Here is a 20,817-nt window from a genome sequence, read left to right as displayed (position 1 = left end):
AGCTCGGCAGACAAGGAAATAGTCAGAGTCGGGAAGCCTCCTCCCCTGAACAGGGCCCTGCAGGAATGCTTCCCGAATGCCAGTGCACCCACCATCTCCCCATCCTGATGACAGCCCCATTTCGGGAAGAGGCAGCTACCTTTACTACTCCCAATTTTCAGATAAGGAATCCGAGGCTTAAAGCACTTAAATGACTCCTCTGAGGCCATGCATCAAGTTTATGGCAAATCTGTTTCCTGCCTCTTTTCCTAGATCAGTTTCTCAACTTCAACATCACTGATGCTTGGGCCAGATAATCCTTTGTTGTGGGGGATGCCCTGTGAATTTTAGAATGTTTAGTAGTATCCCTAGCCACTGTCATCAGACATTGCCAAATATCCCCTGGGGGTACCAAATCACCCCTGTCGAGAACTACTACCCTAGAAGCAGTTAAGACAGACACCTGCCAATTCTCAGTGGAAGGTTACATGTGCCGAGGGCTCGAGCCCTGGATTCTCCCCAGCTCCCCTGCCAGATGTTCAGGCAGGCGGGTCTGAAGGGTGCTGAGTACTTTGTGAGCTCTGGATCTCTGGGAAGAAGCTGCCCCCGGGAGACACTGCCACTTGGTCTCACTCCCATTCTCAAGCAACACACCAGCCCCTTTTGTGGTAGTCAGTATTACAGAGGTCTTTCAATTATTTTGATCATAGACTCCTATCAGTAAAAAATTTTAGGACTCTCAATATATGCCTTCTTTAGAAATTGCTTATACAGTCCATCGCTTGGTATCCCCAAAACACGGATTCCCCTTGGATAGTAAAATCTGCAGATGCTCAAGCCCCTTATATAAAATGGTCCAGCATTTGCATACAACCTATATACACTTTCCCGTATACTTTAAAGCATCTCTAGATTACTTATAATACCTACTACAATGTTAATGATATAAAATAGTTGTAATATTATATCATATAGGGAATAATGACAAGAAAAAAAATCTGTCCATGTTCAGAAACATGTTCAGAAAAAGATAACTTTTTTTCAAATAATTTTTATCTGAGGTTGATTGAATCCACAGATGCTGAACCCATACATAGAGAGGACCAAATGTATATCCGTGAATGTTTAAATATATTAGGCACGTGAGCGAACATAAACAAAAACAGATCTATAAAAAGATGACAATGGAAATGTAAATTAAGCCCATGGTGAGCTACTGTTATCCACCCCTGGGCATGGCAGAAATTCAACAGTCCAACAACACCAAGTGTTGACAAGGATCCAGAGCAACAGGAACTCGGGGGAGCTGCCAGTGAGCAGATTGATACAACCACTTAAAATGTTGACCGAAGCTGAACCATGCATTGCATGCCCTGTGCTTGAACAATCCCACTCCCAGTTAGATACACGCTGAAGAAATCTATGTACCAATGCACTAGGAAGCACAGACAAGGGTTTTCCTACAGTATTGTTCTTAGTGCCAAGAAAGAAAAGCCACCCAAATGTCTATCAATAGCAGGATGGATACTGTGCAGCAAGGAAAAAGAATACTCTAAGGCAACACACACAGATGATTCTCTCCAATACACTATTGAGTGGGAAAAGCATCTGAACTGGCAGGAACATATCCAGGGTCACTCATCTGTATTCAATTCAAAGTCACGCAAAGCCAAGCCCTATTGCTAAGGGCTGCAGACACAGGAGGGTAGGTGATAAAGAGAATCAAGGAGCCGATTATCATAAAGGTCAGGATAGTGGTTACTGCTGGTTACATGATAAAGAGACTCACAGAGATGATTACATAAAACTCAGGATAGTAGCCATCCCAGAGGAGGGGAACACGTTGATCTTGGAGTTCAAGCCGCATTCTGCTTCTTCATCTGGGTGGTGGTTTCCTAGGGGTTCACTTTTACACACATATATTTATGCTCTCTTTGGCAACTATATTATATTTCATAATAAAGAAAAGGATGAGATATAAATAAACAGAAGTTCTAATTTCTTCCCGCACCTGGTTTTTGAAGAACACTGTAATTAGGCACCCCATCTGGTCAGGAGCCTCCAGTGGATCACAGGGCTGCAGTATACAGTGATGTTTGGGGTTGTCTGTGAGGCTGCCCTCCACTAGTTGGCCCAGGTTACTGGCTGTGTCTCAGCCTCCAGGACCTGGCTACCACAGCCTCTTTCACCTACCACCCCCTTCAGGATGGCCCAGCCACCATCAACCCCTTCCGGGCCAAAGGCCTGAAGTTGCAGTAGTCCAGGCACCTGCAGGCCACCTCATCCTACCTCTGGGCCCCTGAGAGTGAAACCTGGAGGTGCACTCTGGGAAAGGCACCTGAGCCACCCCCTGAACACACTAAAAGAAGGAAGGAGAAAAAGAAATAATAGTGAATGGAGAAAAGGGACAACAGAGAGCAGGAGAGAGACACATACATTAAGGACTGATGTTCCAGATACTGTGGAACTTGATGGAGGGGCAAAGGGTTGAGGGTGGGGGTGGGGCAAAGGAAAGAAGGGACCAGAGAAGGTGCTAGAGGTGCAGGAAACAGGGCCCAGGTCCAAGTCTTAGGACTCAGCAATGGACAGGTCCACAAACCGCTTTGTCTCAGGATTTCCAAATGGCAGGCCTGTGGCTCAGGGACCTTCCCTCCCAATCAGCAACCTCCAGAACTCCTGGAAGAAAGGACTCTGTTCAGGAAGAAAGTCCTTTGGGCCTGCAGAGGTGTCCCCAGATGAAAGGACCCAGGGAGCCCTTTCTGGGGTCCAGACAGAGGAAGGGTACAGTCAAGGTCCCTGTGTTGGCAAGAGTCCAGAGGAAGCAAGCACTTGGGAGCAAAGGGCTAGTCACTGCCATGCTTATGTTCACCTGTTTGTGTACCCTTGGAACATTCTTCTGACTCTACCTTCTGTCATGCCACCTATCTCTGTCCTTTGCAGTGTCTGAGATTCCCTGGAGAGGCAGAGCCCAGTTCCTGCTTCTCTCCACCCGAGGAGCTGTTCAGGACACACTTGTTGATCCAAATGGTGCTGATCCATGAGGTGCTGGGTTGCTGGCCTCAATTCCCTCCTCTCAACAACATAGGGACAGCACCGGTTGGCTGCTAGGGCTTCAATTCTACCGCTCCAATCAACTCCCAGCAAAGCCAGTCAGCGCTGCCATCAGAGCAGCTGAACGCACCTGGCCAGGGCAGGGAGGAGATGAGAGACAGCAGGGGGTGGACAGTATAGTGTGTCACCTCCTGGCCACTCCACACCCCTCAGGGACTATAGGGGGCTGAGCAGGTGTTGTCCCTAAACCAATTATAAACAAGGCAGAGGACAGGCTGTGACTTCCCTTGGCAAACAGGAGCCAACAAACCAGAGCCCCGCCCCACAGACCCACTGGGAGAACTGGGTGGCGGGGGGTGGAGGGGCTGCTGGCAATCTCTGTGGGGAGGAACAGACTGAGCCCTAAGCCAGGAAGCCTGGGCCTGCATCTGGGCAGCAGGGGGCAGGGCAGAGGCAGAAAGCTCAGGACCTTGTCCGGCTGTGGACAAGGTCCTGGGTATTAGATGGGAAAGCATCTGCAGGGTGGAGATTGTGGGTCAAGCATTTTTGTGTCCTCATTTCTGGGCACATGATAGTGCCTTGACTTACATTCACTCATTCATTCCACAAATATACACTGAGTAGCCACCATATTCAAGGCTCTCTTCCAGGCTCCAGGTGATACTGCATGGAGCAAAAAGGGCCAGAGTTCTGACCTCAGGGTGGACAGAGGAGTGTTCCATGTACCTACTGGCTTAGACTCCCAGCTTTCCCTCCAACCTCCTGTCCCCACCCTCCTCACCCCCACAGGGTTTCACCCTCACTCCCTCCAGTTTCCAAGTACTACTCTACCCCCACAAACTGCAGCGTGAGCTGCCAGGCCCTCCTGACCATTTGATGCCTTCCAGGCCCAGGACCTCCTAGAAGATGATGGAGACACAGCTACCTCCAACAGGGATTCTCCGTCCACCCTTCCAACATATGTGTGGGCAAGAAAAGAAGAGAATGGCTTTTGTGTGTGTGTGTGTGTGTGTGTGTGTGTGTGTGTGTTTTATTATTTGTGCTATTAATAAGAAATGCAATTCAAACAGTGATAAAATACTTGCCCTCTGTGGGTGAGAGGGAAACCCAATAGGTCTTTCAGCAGCGGCCCTCCAGGGATCTGAAGGGTTTCTTTGGAACCTGCCCCCTATTCCAACAAGGCTCCTGCAGCCCCAAGTGCCTGAGCAGCAGCTTCAGCTCCTGCCACATGTTCGGATGCCCTCTGGTTAAATTATCCTTCTTTGTCCACCTTACTTGGCCTTCGTCAACCAGCACATGCTTCTTAAGCACTGTCTTAAAGAATGGGACCAAGAACCATGTAAGGAAGCAGCAGCCAGTTTAAGGGGATGCAGAAGTCGGGATATGGGTTGAGTGTTATCTAAGGGTTCAGGTGTTGATATTTAATCCCCACTCTGAGGTATGAAGAAGGTAGAAACTATTGTGTTGAGACAGGGGTACTTGGGAGGTGCTTAGGATAAGGTCATCAGGGTGGGGCCCCCATGATTGAATCCTGATGGTTTTATAAGAAGAGGGATAGAGTCCAGAAGGGACACACATGTGCTCAGTGTCTCTTACCATGTGATGCCCTGTACCACCCCTACCAACAAGAAGTCCATAACCAGATGTGGCCTCTTGGCCTTTGACCAGAACTATGAGCTAAATAAATACTTTTTCTTTATAAAGCTATCCAGCCTCTGGTATTTTGTTAGAGTAATATGAAATAGACTACTACATGGGAGTTGGGGGTAAGAGTTGGGGGGAGGGAGCGACACTAAATGGTCTCAGAAATAGTTCCTGCCTTCAAAATGGACACAGGCCTAACTGGCCCAAAGCAGTCCACAGCACCATGGCCAGGATGCCTGGGCAGTGGCAAGACAAGAGGTCCCTAAGGCAGTGGTTCTCTAACATGCTCTGGGGATCAGGAACATTGGCATCACCCGAGAACTTGTTAGAAATTCCAATTCCAGACCTTCTGGACTAGCAGACCTGCTGGAAGAGACACACTGGGGTGGGGACATCAATCTGGGATTTAACAACTCCTCCTGGGGATTCTCATGCACTCACATGTGAAAATCACTGCCTAGAGAAATGGCATCAGAATCATCTGGGGCTTTTTAAAATATTGATGCCTAGGTCCCTCCCACCGAGGTTTGGATGCAGTGGTATTTTCTAAGAGCTCCCAGGTGACCCTAACATACAGCCAGGCTGCAGTGAGATGGAAAGGTGTCTTGATAGAGAAAGATTTGGCTAGGGGCAGGGGCAGGGGCAGGTGAGGCAGAAGGCACCTGCACGAACAAGGGCTGGGAGGAGGGATGTGGACCTGGGTTTCCAGACAGAGTCAGCAGGAATTCCCGGATCACTCTTCCTAGCAGCATATCTAACTTTGAGACCTCCACAGTCTGCATAAGACCCAATAAAGTTGCCTGCCCCTGAGAACGCTGCACAAGGCCTGGGGATGACCACACCTCATTTCTTCTCCTCCTTATGCTCACATTTAAGAGCCAGGACAGAAAGCTGGTGAAGACCCTGCCTGTTGCTTCTGCCCCTGTCTGTTGCCCTCTGATCTCACCCACTGCCTGTCAGCCCACAGCAAAGCATCTCCTGTGGGTACCATAAGTTCCAGAGCCTCCTCTATCACTGAGATTTTATCTTTGTCCTCAGTGTCATCATAGCCAAGGGGATGGAGGAGGGGGAGGCACCAGGAGGCCAGGGGAGAGTCCTACTTCAGAGGGGGTAGTAAGTGGCTAGACCGGATGCTCTCCAAGGAAGCCCAAGGGGCAATGTGTGGGTGGCAGAGATGCTGCAGGCAATGCCAAGACTCCTACCATCTGATTAAATGAAACTGGGCTGGGGTGGTCCACAGGGAGTGGGACTCTAGCCACTGAGCCTGCAAGTTTCCATGTTCAACATTACATATGAAGGCATTAGACACACAGGGAGAGCTGACTGAACCCACAGGTATTTATTCCCTCCTTGGAGCTCTCTATGCCTCTATTTCCTCACTTAAAAATGAGAAGTGAAGAAATAAATGAGTTCTAAGAGTTAATCATAGCCAGACACAGTGGCGCACACCTGTAATCCCAGCGACTCGGGAGGCCAAGGCAGGAGAATCGCAAGTTCAAGGCCAGACTCAGCAACTTAATGACACTCTCAGCAACTCAGAAAAATAAGAAATAAAATGGATATAACTCAGTGGTAAAGTGCCCCTGAGTTCAATCTCTGCCACCCAAAAGATTAATTAGATATTACTCCAAGTGTTAAATGTACTTCATGCATCAATATGTATACTAGAGCCCTACTAGGTAGGTGCTACTATAATCTTTGTTTTTTAAGGTATGAAAACTGAGGCAAAGCGGGGCTAAGCAGCTTGCCCAGGGTCACACATTGTAAGTGGCAGAGTTGGGATTCCAAGCCAGGCCCCAGAGTCCACAGTGTGAACAATTCCATGAGACTAGATTACACCTGGGCCAGAGCTCAATACATGGTGGCTACAGTTATGATCCCAAAATACCTCCTGACTGCCTCACCAGGGCAATCTTTCATTAATTTCCATCCCATGGATTCCAGTAGTCCCCCCAAACACCCCTATATTCCTCCATTTCTGAACCCTGATGCCTGACCTGGCACACTGGAAAAAGTTCTGTAAAGGATTCACATTGGAGGGAACCCCACAGATGATCTGGGTTCACAGGTATGGAAACCGAGGCTGAGCAGAGCAAAATTTGCCCCAGCCACAGGGCCAGTCTGAGGCAGCCTGCAGTCTCTGACTCCCAGTCCAGTGCCCTATGACTTTCACTGCTGTCCTAGTCTCATTCAAAGGTCCCACAGCCTTTCCTCCATATTTGATTAAGCAAGAAAGTTCTGAAGGCGTCACTGTAGGTTAATGGGCATGAAGTCCATAGCACAAAGTTGGGCATCCAGAAGGGTCAATATGGGATGCTCTGCTCCCATCCTGAGCCATCTGATGTTTCCAAAGAGTCCAGATAGCTTAGTCTGAAACCATCTCCTCACCTGGCCTGGCCGGACAAGATCTCATCAGGTATCTTTGGTCACCTGTGTCAGCAGCTTAGAACAGAAGTGAGGAGACAGGTGTGGTTCTAGGAAAATATATCCTGGACAGGAAAAAGAAGGTTCTCAAACTATCATATACTAACCTTTTAAGAAAGCACTTCTGGGAAACCCTGAAGTGGTTTTCTTTAAGTGTCCCTTTGGAATCAGACTTGGGTTAGAATCCCAGTCCCGCCATGCCCAGGCTGTTAGGACTTTCAGCAACTTGCTTAACATCTCTGAATTGGTATAATAAAAACAATAATTCCTACCTCAATCTAAAGAGTTAACACACAATAAATGTTGGCAACTATTATTTGTAACTAAATTTTATTATATTGCTCTAGCATAGCATGAAGACATGAATAACCTATTAATATAATATTGTTATTGTTATACTCTCATACACATGCATGCACACAATTCATCTACACAGAGGGACCTAAATACCTAGAATCTCATAACCACACATACAAGCATGCATCCCTTGCACAAACCCCACAGGAACCTAAAGAGCAACAGCATGTACTCACCGTGCACCTCACTCACTGCTCTGCCCTTAATCCTACAACAGCCTGGGAAGTGAGGGTCTTTCTAGTCCCTCCTCTCAGATAAGGAGGTGCATAATCTGTGCATATAGGCTTGCTGCATTCTGTGATATGGACACTTCTGGCAGCTCTGGGAACCTCAATACCCTCCTGCACCACCCCCAATCAGAGGAGGCCAACCCAATTTCCACTGTCATCTCCAGGGCAGCCCCAAGCTGGGCCCCAAGTGCTGACTGCCCTCCATCCCCAGGACAAAGGCCCAACCTGGCTTTCATGCCAGCTTCAGTTGGGGAAACCCCTGCTGCCTGCAGAAATGGAGTTGACTTTGAAAAGGAAGAGACAGAAGCCTGGGGGTGGCTGGGCCACTCCCTGTGGGGGCAGGTGCTAAGTAACTCTATAAACTCTGGCTAATGATGCAATTACAGCCATAAACAGAGCCCCAGGAGGGATCAGGGCCAGAAGTCATACCCTCAAAGGGCAATTGGGCCAGAGGGGTAGAGTGCCTTCCCCCCTATTTCCCAACTTCCCAAAAAGAAAACGAAAGGAGGGGCCTCACTGGCAGTGGGCATGCACATTGGGTACCTCCACCATCCCAGGACCCTGAATGGGTTCCTGCCTGCTCTGGGCCACCCATGGCCAATCTCTGATTGTTAATGACCTGGTCATTAGCCCTCAAAAGCCCAACTGGCTCCCCTTGGATTTAGGGCTCACCTGAGACATTCTCTGCCCTGTCCCTATACTCCTTCCATGGAACCCAGAACCTACAAAGCTGGGTCATCATTTGACTCTACCTAACAGATCTGAGTTTAGGGGAAAATAGCACTGCAGCTGTAACAGGCCTTGTAAACAGTGAGCAACAATTTACTCCTCTCCAGAAGAAGCAGAGCATGGAGTCCACCCCAAACAGCCCTGTCCTTCAGTACACCCTTTGGTTCACAGCTCTCCTGTCTCAGCCAGGATGCCAGCAGAAAGAAGAGGCCAGATGAGTCGCTATTTTCCCCAGGACTGGGGAAATTGAGGCATGGTAAAAACATATCCCAAGACTGTCAGGCAGGGCTCCCAAGGCAGCACTTCCCCTTCCACTGCCAATAACTATTGCTGGCTGTCTCTCCCCAGACTGGGCAGGAGCTGGGGGCTGTCTCTCAAGCGAGAAAAAACCTGTCTCGGAGGGAATAGGCCAAGGAGCCAGGCCTATGCGTTCGATCCCAGTGCATCTGCACCTGGCCAGGCTAGTGGAAACCAGAGACCAGCCTCCACCTCACCCCAACTGCCCAAGACTGCCAGATTTGGACCAGCGGAATCTGGCCAGGGCGGGTGCGGGGGCCTCAGGCCAAGTCCCTGAGACCATTTTTTTTTTCCTTCCCCGAAAGATCAAGCACCCCCTCACTACGCGTTAGGGGTGGGAGCAGGCGGTAATCAACCGACAATTCCCCAGGGAGCGAGTACTAAGCCAAAAAAAAAAAAAAAAAAAAAAAAATCTGCGCTCAAGTTTAGTCCCGAAAGAAACTGTTGGCGCTGAACGGTCCCCAAGAACAGACAAGTGAGAAGACGACGGCTAGAACTGATGGGGGTTCGGGAAAGGACGCGGCGTCAAGCCGCAGGAGGAGAATGGAAGGCGGGGGCCTGAGCAGAGCAGGCACTGGCGCAGACGAGCCCCGCCCGGGCGCCCTCCCTTCCTCCCCAGAGCGCGGGGCCGGGGTGCGCCAGGCGGCTGCGGCGCGAACCTGCTCGCGCAGCCCGGAGCAGCTCGGGGCAGCCGTGCGTGAAGCCAGAACCCGCTCCGGGAGGGGGCCGAGGGGCGGGTACCAAGGTGGCATCTATCCGCTCCCTTCGCGGAGGCAAGCGCACGCGCTAGGTGGAGTAGCGATCGGGGTACTGGAAGGGGCAGATGGGAGCGCTGACCTGGGGGGCTGGACAGGGCGGGCGGCGCGGACTCTGGGGTACAGAGAAGGGAACGTGCTTTCCGGGATTCGGGACCCAGACGCCGTCGGGGTAGTGGGGAGGGGGGACGCTGCTCAGGAAGGCGGGCGGACGGCTGGGAGCTCCGAGGGAAGCAGAAAGTGCGGTGCGCGGTCGGTACCCTCCGGGGTTGGGGTTCCCTAGGGTAGTGGAAAAAATGCAAGGGGAGAAAAGGACTGCCCAGAGACACCAGGGTATTGGGGCTGGGAGACTTCGAGACCAAGGGGGAGGAAGGGACGGAAAGGGAAGGAGGGATGGTACTTCCACCCGCCCCCCTGCAGCTGCCCAGCCCCCGGGGCGTGGCGCCACTCCGGCCCTCCCACTCCCCCGGACCATCCAGGCTGGGCCTGGCCCAGCCGGACTCGGCCTCCGCACACCTCCCCTACCTCCTACAACCTCCCCCGCATCACCCGCCCCAGCGGTGTCGCGCGGAGTGTATGTGGGGGGGTGAGTGCAGGGCCCAGGCGTCCCTCAAACTTCTTGCAAGTTCACTCCCACGCCTCCCGCCACTTCGACTCCCTACTCCCGGGCCGGGAAGGCCCATGCCCGCCCCGGCCCCTCCCGCCCGGTTACATAAGGTCGCGGAGAAGCCGCCCCCGGCCCGAGCCCGAAGGGAGGGGCTGAAGGGGCTCCCCGACTCAGCGGGCAGCGCCGCTCGGGCCACACGCCGAACACCCGGGACTGGGCGAACTGCTGGGTGGGGTGGTGAGGCGCACTCGGTCCCGCTCCCTTCTCCAGCCCGCACCCCCCAACACCTGTCTCCTGGCCACGAGATGGGGGCTGAGGAGCCGGGGGAGGGGATCCCGCGCACTCCACGCGCCCCTTGCCCCTTGGCCCCACTCACCTCGCTCTGAAGGTCAATCTGTCCGCCGCCTGCGGTTCCGGCAACTTGTCCCAAGTTCGGGTGCCCGGGCCGAGAGCTGAGCCCGCCGCCTGCTCCCGCACTCCTCGGGCAAAGCGCCACCAGGGAGGCCCGCCCCGCCCTCCCTTCCCGCCGCCCTCGGCGCCGCAGCCTCTCCTGCGTCCCGCCCGCGTCCGCCGCCTCCGCTGTCACCGAGCCCCGCGCCCGGCGCCCGGGCTCCGGCTGTCACTCCGCGCCCACTTCCCGCCGCGCCCGGCAGAGGGCAGCACCCGCCCTGCGCCCGCCCCGCCCCACCTCCTGCCGTCCTGCGGCGGCGCCCGCTGGGAAGCGTAGTCCTCACTACAGCCAACCTACTAGGCATGCTGGGATTTGCAGTCCCGCAGAGCGGAAGTTGGAGAGTTGGCACTTCTGTTCCTCTTCTACATTTTCACCAGTTTTCTTCCAACGCTCAATGATACCCCGAACCAAACCTCACTGCATTACATCCTATGACCTGTCTGATTCCCAAAGAGGGACCTGAAGTAGGTTCTCCACGAATCTAGGAGAGATGGGGATGCAGTTGGTGTGACTTTGCTCTGAAACTCCTTCTAAGGCACACCCCTCGGGTTTGGAGGGGTTTGCAGGAACTGGATCTTGTCCTTTATACTAGTCCCTAAGTATAAGAGGTAAGTCTGGGTTCAATGAGATGAAATACGACTAGAACGGATTCCACAATTCCTGGCCAGCCTTATATGTCCATTTACACTAGGTCACCAGCTGGTTCTTACTGGTGTGCTGGTAAAAATTTTTGTGACCTTCTGTCAAGTCCCGTCACCTTACTCTTTAGGAAATTGAGGATGTTAAGCAATCATTCTTTGATTTCTTGCCTTCTCGTCTACCTCCCTACTTCCCCCTTTTCTCCCTACTTTTCTTGCTTCCCCACCCTGCCTCGCCTCTCCTCCATACACCTTGTTGTCCCAGTATCTGGGGTTTTCCTAGGAAGCTCCTAGGGTGACAGGAATGAAGTCCAGAGAGAAACACCTCTTGCCGAGTTGATTAGGACATGTGAGCTTGATTCCATGTAACTCAATAAAATATCTATCATGTAGGTGGATAAAGGAGAGGACTCATTCCAATGAAGGGCCTGGGACATGGGAGTCCAGGTAAAATTCAGTCAGCATAACTCAGTCCCCATCCTCCAGAAACCCTCCTAGAAAAAGTAGCAGGCTCCACTTCCTCCCTCAAGGACACTATGAAGTTTGTAAGTGCACATGAGTATCCAGAATCTTCAGAAAATTCTGCCCAAGGTTGGTTAAGAACTGGGGAGACACACACCTAGAGTTTGAGGTGTGCCCCCAGTCACACTGCCAGTGGACATGCATGTGGGTCCTGGGGTCAGAGGTAGCTGTGGAGGTGGTAAAGAGAACCAGCCAAGCATTTCAGGTTGTTAGATTAGGAACCCTTTACCACTATCATCCTCTCTAGAGGGAAGCTGTGAAGACACTCCAACCACCGAGGGTGCGGGGGCACAGTGACAATCCCCAAGCCTGAACTTAGGTCCCATTTCCAATAGAATTTCAGTGACTCCACCAGGAAACCTAGTGGATCCACATATCTATCACAGTGAGACTTGTCCATATTCCCATTTCACCATTCCCTGAGTCCAGGGACACCTTACAGGCCATAATAAAGCTCCAAACACAACAAGTTGACCAACATGGGATACAATTTATTACTAGAGAAGGCCCACAAAGGAAGGCAGAATGCAGAGAGGAAGGACAGAGGGCCCCAGACAAGGTGGGGCCAAGGGAGGACGGGAGTGCAGATGTCAAGGGGCAGGTCTAGGCAGCAGTGGCGAAGCCCACCCTGTTGTTGGCCATGTCAAAGATGGAATAGTAGGACCTGAGGAAGACATCCCCAAGAATCCAAAAGGGCTGGCCATTTCCTGAGGACACGTAGGTGGCCTCCAGGCCCACGAAGCAGTAGCCATCCTCCTGCTCAACACACAAAGGGACTGCTTATTCATTTGATCACATTGGTCCTGAGCACTGCTCAGACCTGAGTCCTGTTCGGGGTCACACATTCGTAGGGCAAGGACTGCCCCGGAGGAATCAGAGACCAGCTGGTCTGTCACAGGAGCAGGGGTTGGGAAGGATTTCCAAGTGGTAAATACAGGATGAAGAGGCCTCTGCAGGGTCACCTGTTCCCATGGTGGGTACCTTTTCTTCCTAAAGTTCCCTTCTGTTCCTGCTTTGCAACAACTCAGAATGGAGGTTAAGCTCAGAGTAAGCTAAGTTGGATTCCAACTTTCCCTTTACCTCATCATCTGTCATCCCGGGATCAGCTGTTTAACCTCTCTGAACCTCCAAGGTTTCATTCCTCAAAGCAATGAGAATCTCCCTCATCAAAGGCTGCGACATCGTGAGGGATAGCCTAGGCCCCTAGGCCCCGGCTACACAGTGGCTACCCTAGACACAGCCCCTCGCCACTAATTAAGATACCGAGTGATCATGGGGGACGCTCTTCTAGTGGGGATCATCCGAGGTGGCACGAGGAATGGCACAGGGCCAGGGGAGCGCTTCTCTGCACCTGGTCCTCCCCCAGGCACTCAGCCCCAGGTAGCAGGACTTACGTTGAGGATGTAGGAGGAGGGCTTCAGAGGGAACTGCACACCGTTGATGACGAAGGTGAAGGTGGGCAGGTTCTGGACGTCAGCACAGTTCACGAAAAACTGCAGAGCACAACAGGCCCAGGTCCCTCATTTCCCTCCCAAGAGCACCTGCTGTGAGCTGCTGAGCACCCAGGCCCGTGTGAGCCCCGGGCCTGCTTCTGGACCAGAGGGCACAGCTCAGGACAGGTGCTGTGTAGACGCCTCCTGGGTCCCACATGTGCAGTTAGAGTGGGTGACATGTGGGGAGACCTGCGAATGTTCCACATCAAGGACACTCCTCCTGCCTGCCTGGCCCTTCTGAGAGATGGGACACTGCCCTTTCCCTGTGGTGTCCTATAAACACCTGCAGCCATGTACACAGGAAAAGTGGACCTGGATTCCTCACTTATGGGAAGGGCTCATTATGTGATCATTACCTTCACCAGGACACATGGGAGGTAGAGGACATGGCCATGTGGAGACAAGAGTTGCCCCTTGTTGCTTGCTTGCTTGGCACCAAATTACACTGACAGGGGCCCACACTGCAGAAACAATATCTCCACTAGACTGACCTCTCCTGGCTAGGGGACATCCACGTCACACCCACCTGTCCATATTCGCCCTCCTTGGCCCCTATAGCTTGCAGAAGGTAGCTCAGGTACTGCTGGGGCACGGTGAGCAGAGAGGTTCCTGTGTCCACCATGGCCTGGCAGCCCTGAGAGCACCAGCCAGAAGCCTCCTCCCCAACATAGAACCTGAATGGCAAGACGAAGGTAGCCTGAACCAGCCAGGTCAGGGTGGCCAGAGGAGATCTTCCCAGCACTGAGGAGCAGGCACACCCGATGCAAATGAGAGCCCCACAGACACCAGTGCAGCTAGTCCCCTGCCTCACATTCTTTTTTGAGTCTATGCAAGGCCCCCTAAATAGGCTGGGAAGGAAGTATCCAGAAGCACTCTAAACCAGGGCCATCGTATGTTAAGGGGACGTGGAACAACTTACTTGTCCCATATACCTCAGTTTCTAATCCATGGGGACCCATGTGATTGGGATTCCAGATGTGCCCCCACCCACCCCTTTCTATGGACCAGTTTTAGTACTTCTGTAGAGACCACCGGGGACTCTGGGTAAGAGCAGGAACCAGGCATCCTCTGTCCCAGACCTCAACAGAGCCTGGATGTGTGAGCCATGGGTGCCAAGAAGCCCAGTCCAAGAAAGTCCCTGGGACCCCCACGCCACACTCACTCCTCGATGGCAATCTGCCAGTAGAGCTCCCGGGTGACAGGGGCCCAGAAGATCTCCCCTGTGTACAGGTTGTCGTCCACGCCCCCGAAGATCACCGCTCCACCGTCCTCAGAGCCCTCTTGGCTGCAGGACACACAGGAAAGGGGAAGTGAGGGAGTGACCAAGAACAAGGTGTCCATGCTGAGCAGTTACCTTCACAGGGAAACAGAGCCTTCCCTGGATTCAGAGGGGAGTTCCCTGAGGACAGGACACTGTGTCCCCCCAGAATCCTGAATGTTGCCCCACCCAACCCAACATGTTCCTTTTCTGCTGGAAGTAGACAAGGTCAGCACTTGGTGGAGGGAATGGCAAAGAAGGCCAGGTTTCTTCCAGAGCCTCCTCTTAGCAGTAGCAGAAGGGGACACTCCTGGGGTTACACATAGAGTGTAAACCAGAAAAAGGTCCCAAGTGTGAGTAACAGGGTCATACTGCTGAAAACTGGTTGAGGACACTAAGCTACAGCAAGAAGATAGAAAAGGCTTTAGACAGTAAAGGGGAAGAATGCTGGACAGAAAAGAGAAAAGTCAGGTCCAGGAAACTGATGACCTGGCCTGCTTGTTGGGAGGGAGGAAAACTGGTTAGGAGCCAAACAAGGGCCTAGACAGGAAGACTCCAGGCTACCTAGAGACACACGGAGGAGTGGGGACAGCAAGTCAGCATATGGAGAGAAGCACATTCCAGGCAGTGGGCTCTCAGGACCCAGAGCAGGAGGCAGGCCCAAGACCTGGGGTAACAGAGCAGCAACACACAAAAGAAAGTTCAGGATGTAGAGGTGGGGACCATCCTGGCCAAGAAGAGCAAAGGGACGTCCAAGTGGACAGGGCAGGAGCAGGAGAGCAGGAGAGTCAAAGGCTAGGAGACCAGGCTCTGGGACAGGTGACACCCAGCCGCCCACTGCTGGGAAGCCTCCACGCCCCCCAGCACTGGACCTTAGGTGTCCAGGTCTTGGGACATGGCAGGAAGTAGGGACCCACAAGGCTGTCTCTCACTTGCTGAGGTAGACGCTGAAGATGGGGCTGGACAGGGCGTCCACCCGCAGCATGCCCTGCAAGGCTGTGGTGGCGCCCCCCATTGACAGGGACGGGTAGGCCAGGCCCATGATGCCATCAAACTGCGCATAGACAAAATTCGTCCCCGGCTCTTTCTCACTCAGGCCGAACTCCTGGTTGGGGACCTGGATACTCTCCACCTGTGGGGTGGAGGACAAGGTGGAGGGGAGGTGACACCCCTGACTGCCTCCATGTCCTCCAGCCCCATGTCCCGGAAACCCCTCCGTGGTCCTTGTCCTTCCTCCTCTGGACTCTCCCCACTTCCCACAGGTCTCCCTGAGCCGCCTTCTCTTCTGAGCAGCTTCCCTGGCTGTCGCCACCATGCCCAGACCTCCGCATCCAGGTGTCCAGCTCCCACTGCAGAGCACCACGATTGTCTGGTGCAGGAGGCTGCCCGGGCCTGGCCCAGGAGGGCCCAGGAGACTGAGGGAGTCACACCGAAGTGCCTGCCCTCTCAGCCCTCATCCAGGGTGGGGGCACGCAGAGAACTCACAGTCAGGGTGTCGTAGCCAAAGAAGCCAGTGAGGCTGCCGGTGCCATACTGCAGGGAGAAGGTCTGCCCGTTGGTGGAGAAGGTGGAGGACTGGCTGGGGTTGAAGCGAGGGTGTGTGGCTGCGGGAGGAACGGGGAGGCCCCAGCTGAGATGACGGCTGCCTGGCTCTCAGGCTCCTCGGCTGCACCCCAGCCCGTCCCTCAGACCAGCTCCCACCCTGAGGCTCCAAGACCAACCAGGGTCACCAAGGCAGGGGCTGACAGCCTTGGTCACAGCCTCATACAACCTGGAAGCCATTGGCCCCAAAGCCCAGGTTTTACAGATACCTTGGATGCCTGGATGATGACCTGCATGAGGCAGGGCACCCCATATGCACCTCAGTCTCTTCCCAGCACAACCTGGCACAGAGCCCAGTGAGAACTGCTCATCCAGTGAGGGGGGTGTGGGGTCCTGAGAGGAACCCAGCCCCATCCACCCAGGAGTTGGGCATACTGGATGTGGAGTGGCATGGGTGAGCCCCAGGTGGGTCCCCATACACCAGAGATATCTGCCACAAGGCTTTGGCAAGAACCAGGGCAGCTAGGAAATGCTGATCTCTGTCTCCCAAAGGACTCCGGGACAGGGACCAGATCCAGCAAAGCTCTGTCCAGGCCCTGGGAGACACTCAGGGAGAACTCAGTGAATGGCAGAGTGGAGTGGGAGGCCTGCAGGGGAAGTTGTCTCCAGGAGGGGACTAGCAGTCCCTGAGCCAGCAAGAGGGAGGGTGAGTGACCTGGAGGGGTGAGGTGGAGGCAGAGAGCAAGGGCTGCCTCCTGACCATGGGCAAGGCAGAGTCTGCCCGAGGGCAGGGCCAGCCTCCTCCCTCTGGCTAGTGGAGGCCTGGACCCTGCACAAGTCCCTGGTCCTCTGCAGGAGTGAGCAGCCCTCCCTGCCTGCATCCCTCAGATGCCAGTGCCCGGCCTGCCCACGGGCCCTCCCTGGCCAGCCCAGCACTCACTGCAGGCCAGGCTCTGGCAGTAGACGGAGGGCACCCACAGGTTGGAGGAGCCGGTGTCAAACAGGACCAGGAAGTTCTGGGGTGGAGTCCCGATGCTGATCTCACCAAAGTAGGCAGCCTGGGGAGCCATGGGCAGGCTGGTAGCAAGGGAGGGATCCCGGCCCCAGGCTTCTCCTGGCACACCAGGAGGCACAGCCCAGCCCTGGGGTGGCACCACGAGCCAGGCCCCAAATCCACAGGCCTCAGGGCCTGTCTGCCCAGGGCAGCCACATGGTCTCTGTGGGTCAGCTGCCAGGTCCCCAGGGGACCCTCCCCATGCTCTGCCCAGTGGGCCACTCACAGTGGGGACCCCCAGGCTGCCAGCACTGGCAGAAGGGAGTGGCCTCAGGGTAGGTGCACAGGGACACCCCTGGGCAGCAGGAACAGGGACACCTGGCAGCACCAGCACTCACATCCATGTAGGTCATGGGCTCATAGAGCACGCTGAAGTCGCTGAAGCGGTACTTCTGAGCCGGGTCGTGCTTGTGGGTCCTCAGGAACTCCTCCAGCAAGCCCTTTTCCCTCATGGTCTGACGCATCGTCTTCAGCTTCTTCAGGGGCACCCTAGGGAGGCTGAGTGTCAGGGCTGGGCCTCCTCCTCCCACCTTCCAGTCTCCTTTCTTCTCTCCCCGCTGTTCCCCGCCCTCTCTCTTCCATTTCCTCTTCTGTCTTCCCCTCTCTCTTTCTTCCATACCTCACTCAGCACCTGCCCCAAGATTCGGGGAATAAGGGATTTCCCCCAGTGCCTGCCCTCACCCCATCTCAGGGTCCTTCTCCTGCCCTGGGCCTCTGCTCTCAACCAGCCTGCAAATTCTTCCCAGGAGGGGAGAGGGACTTGGACACTGGGGAAGTACACTTCCCAGGACTTCTGGTTATATTTGTTGTATCATTGTTTAAGGTTCAGGTCTGGGATGTGACTCAGTGGGACTTGCCTTCCTTTTGCCTGGCCTGGGTGCTATCCTCAGAACCAGGAAAATGGGACAATGAAATAGATCTCAGGGTCAGCAAAGCTCACCCCAAAGAGAGTCCCTTCCCGGGTGCACTCTGGCACCTGGGACTGCCCATAGGACCCACCAGGGAGCCAGGGAACAGCAATCGCCCCTAGTACTTTCCATGCGGAGTTGACTGCCTGAGTGGATATAAAGCTGCATACAGGAAAGGCCCACTGCACCCTTCCCCGTGGCACAGCAGGCAGAGTGGCAGGCTGGGGTCCTGCTGTCCCCTGAGCCAGCCCACCTGCTCCACCCTGATTTTCACCACCTCCTCTTCTAGAGATTGACAGGTATTGGTGTTTGTGCTAATGTGATTTGGGCATCTCCTGGTGAATTGGGGTCTTCAGGAACGTTCTAGGAGGGTTGCCTTACTCCTTCTATGGAGAGGATGGTTCTGTCTGAAGGAAGAAACCACACGCTCCTTGCAGGGGCCTGCGAGGGCACAGTCCCCCTACTCTGTCTCAGGACCACCTCCTCTGCTCAGTCGGGGAGGATGGTGCCTCTCCCTTCCCTAGAAGCCCCTGAGGCCAGGCTCCTCTGCTCCCCGCCGAGCCCTGCCCAGCACCAGCAAAGGCAGCCTTCCCTGGTCCCAGCAGGGATTCCAGCTTGCACACAGCTGCTGTCCCCTGACTCGGCTGCTCCTGCAGGCCTCCAGGCTTCCCTGAGTGACCTGCACCGACAGCCAGGCCCACACTCACTTGACAGGTGAAGCTGACGCCTCCAGGACCTGGAGGCAGACCAAGGCCACCACCATCCACTTCATGATGCCGACTGCCAGCTGGGCACTGAGGGAGCGCCACTCGGACCTCCTCGGTCACACTGCACTGGAGACTCAGCACTCCTCCTTTATACTCCCTGCATGTGGCCGAGTCCCTGCCTCCCTGCCCTGGCAAGCATGACCCCAAGCCAGGTGTCCCGGGACACCGTGCGGCACTGTTTCTGTGCTTTCCCCTGGACCACGGCCACAGCGGACTTCTCAACTTGTTGACCTCTTAACTCAACACCAGAGGCCAGGAGGTCCGGGCGATAAGGGAGAACAAAGTCCTGTAAGACGCGGTGGCAAAGCCTGCTCCTCCTCCAGGAACCACAGGCTCTGTGGGCATTTGGGGGTGAGGGCCAGAACGAGGCGGACACAGAGAGACGGGCACAGGGTCCCTTGGCAGCTTGCTCAGCAGCAGCAGCAGCCTTGACCTGGGGGAAGCCATGCTTCTTTGTCATGGGCACTGTCCCGTCACTGCAGGCAGGTCCACAGCATCCCTGGTGCTGCCCACTAGGTGCCAGGAGCAGCCCCCGAGCTGTAACAATCAGGAAAGTCTCCAGGGCTTGCTGAACGTCCCCTGGAGGGATGACATCATTGAGAACTGTGGGCTGAAGTGATGCCCTGAGGTGGGACTCAGGTCCTGGTCCCCACGACCCCAATCTCTTACCGGAGGGATCAGGGATGTGTGGGGTTCCCGAGTTAGTAGCTCACGTGGGGATTATGACATGTGGGATCCAGGTAGTCCTGGTACTGGGCTGGGGCTGGAGGCCTGTGGTTGGGGTCACTGTGATTTGGGGTGCTTCAGAGGCTTTCATGGTCCACAGGGTGTTTGGGGAGATTTTCATCCTACTTCAGCTCATGCCACACACACTCACAGGATAAGCCACCTGGGCAGTGGCCGCCACTCTGGCAGCAGAGTGCAGTGGAGCCTGGAGCAGGCAAGACCACAGGGCCACTCCTGTCCTTGTCCCCTTCTTCATTTCGTCTCTCTCCACCCCTTACAACTCTGCCCTGACCTCGGCTCCTGAAGGCCTCTGTGCCCCTGGCCTTCAGGTGAGCTCTGGCCTGCCCCATCTCTGGCCCCTAGGTCTGGGTATCCTGTCCCTCTCTCCATCATCCACAGTCCTGCACCCATCTCTGCAACTCCCCATCCCCCTCACCACCACCTCCCCCACTTCCCATCTACAAGCTTCCCAAGGCCTGAGGTGACCTCAACCGGGACTGATAACCTGCCTCAGAAAACTCTCCATATTGGGGTGACTGGAAAAAGTCCCCATGCCAGCACCTTCTCTGCCACCTTGTACCCTGCACTCAGGGCACCAAACAGATTTATCATGCCCATGGGCCCAGGCAGAAGGCCAGGACCACACCTGCCAACCAAAGAAGCATCTGGCCAGCAGGGGATTTTCCACTCGGCCACCACCTCCCACTGCCCAGCCAGAGCTCTGGATCCTCCCCTGGCCCCATGACGGGGCAGACAGAGAACGGACTGGGGTCTGCTCAGCCCATCCCAGAGAGGGGGGTCCCTGCTTGATGGTGGTCCCAACTCAGGCCTCCTTCTCCTACAGTCCCCTCAGCCCTGTGAGACTCTGCAGTAGAAGACAGGGTAGGGAGCACGTTTCCAGAGATGGGCATCGTCAGTTCTGGAAGAGGAGGTCAGAGGCCATTGATCCTCGGATTCTTGCCATGTTGTGGGGCGCAACTGAAGAACAGACCGACCACCACTGCGAAGTCCAACTTTGAGTCTTTATCAGCCAGCCGGCTGACTGTCTCACACAATGCCCAAAAGGGCCATTCGGAGAACGGCCCCGAGTGTGGGTTGCAGGGGTTTTATACCATCAGTCAGTCCATCAATCACAAGTGCCTGTTGCTATGATTTAAACCACACACTAACATCTGAGATCTAAAATCATAAGCAGAAGGGGAAGTGGGTCAAAAGGACCTCAGTTGGGTACAAGTTAAAGAATGGTTACTAACATCTAGACAATCATTACTGACATGGTACATTCTCCAAGAAAAGTAGGACCCAACAAGAGAACAATTTTTTATTATATAAGAATTGCCACTTTGTGTTGCCACACAAGTTAGGCTAAGAAGCTGTTGATGGGT

The 20,817-nt window shown here is 54.4% G+C and overlaps 2 protein-coding genes across 2 annotated transcripts in view; both read right to left on the bottom strand.

Annotated features, from left to right (window-relative positions):
• Positions 1 to 10,612, bottom strand: part of TFEB (transcription factor EB) — a 43,033-nt gene extending 32,421 nt beyond the window's left edge. Inside the window, exon 1 of the mRNA XM_079148438.1 lies at positions 10,450 to 10,612. The gene's annotated coding sequence lies outside the window, so the exon portion shown is untranslated. The remainder of the gene's footprint in view (positions 1 to 10,449) is intronic.
• Positions 10,613 to 12,171: 1,559 nt separating this feature from the next.
• LOC306665328 (gastricsin-like) lies at positions 12,172 to 18,798 on the bottom strand. The gene is made up of 9 exons (XM_079146733.1): positions 18,647 to 18,798; positions 17,370 to 17,520; positions 16,918 to 17,035; positions 15,921 to 16,039; positions 15,368 to 15,567; positions 14,340 to 14,462; positions 13,704 to 13,851; positions 13,079 to 13,177; positions 12,172 to 12,440 (listed from the first exon to the last, which is right to left on the bottom strand). Exons 1-9 carry the CDS (start codon positions 18,709 to 18,711, stop codon positions 12,288 to 12,290), a joined length of 1,176 nt encoding a protein of 391 aa, XP_079002859.1. The 5' UTR covers positions 18,712 to 18,798; the 3' UTR covers positions 12,172 to 12,287.
• Positions 18,799 to 20,817: the final 2,019 nt, after the last annotated feature.

This window comes from Sciurus vulgaris (assembly GCF_902686455.1).
Source record: "Sciurus vulgaris genome assembly, chromosome: 7".
NCBI lineage: Eukaryota > Metazoa > Chordata > Mammalia > Rodentia > Sciuridae > Sciurus > Sciurus vulgaris.
The sequence above is the reverse complement of the archived record's forward strand: the minus strand, read 5'-3'. Positions and strand labels throughout refer to the sequence as shown.

Excerpts from the sequence above, each read along its gene's own strand:
- LOC306665328 (XM_079146733.1), bottom strand. The coding sequence starts at position 18,711 with ATGAAGTGGATGGTGGTGGCCTTGGTCTGCCTCCAGGTCCTGGAGGCG. Across the intron at positions 17,521-18,646 it reads GCGTCAGCTTCACCTGTCAA|GGTGCCCCTGAAGAAGCTGA; the intron begins GTGAGTGTGGGC and ends CAGCCTCCCTAG. Across the intron at positions 12,441-13,078 it reads CCTCCTCCTACATCCTCAAC|GAGGATGGCTACTGCTTCGT; the intron begins GTAAGTCCTGCT and ends TGTGTTGAGCAG.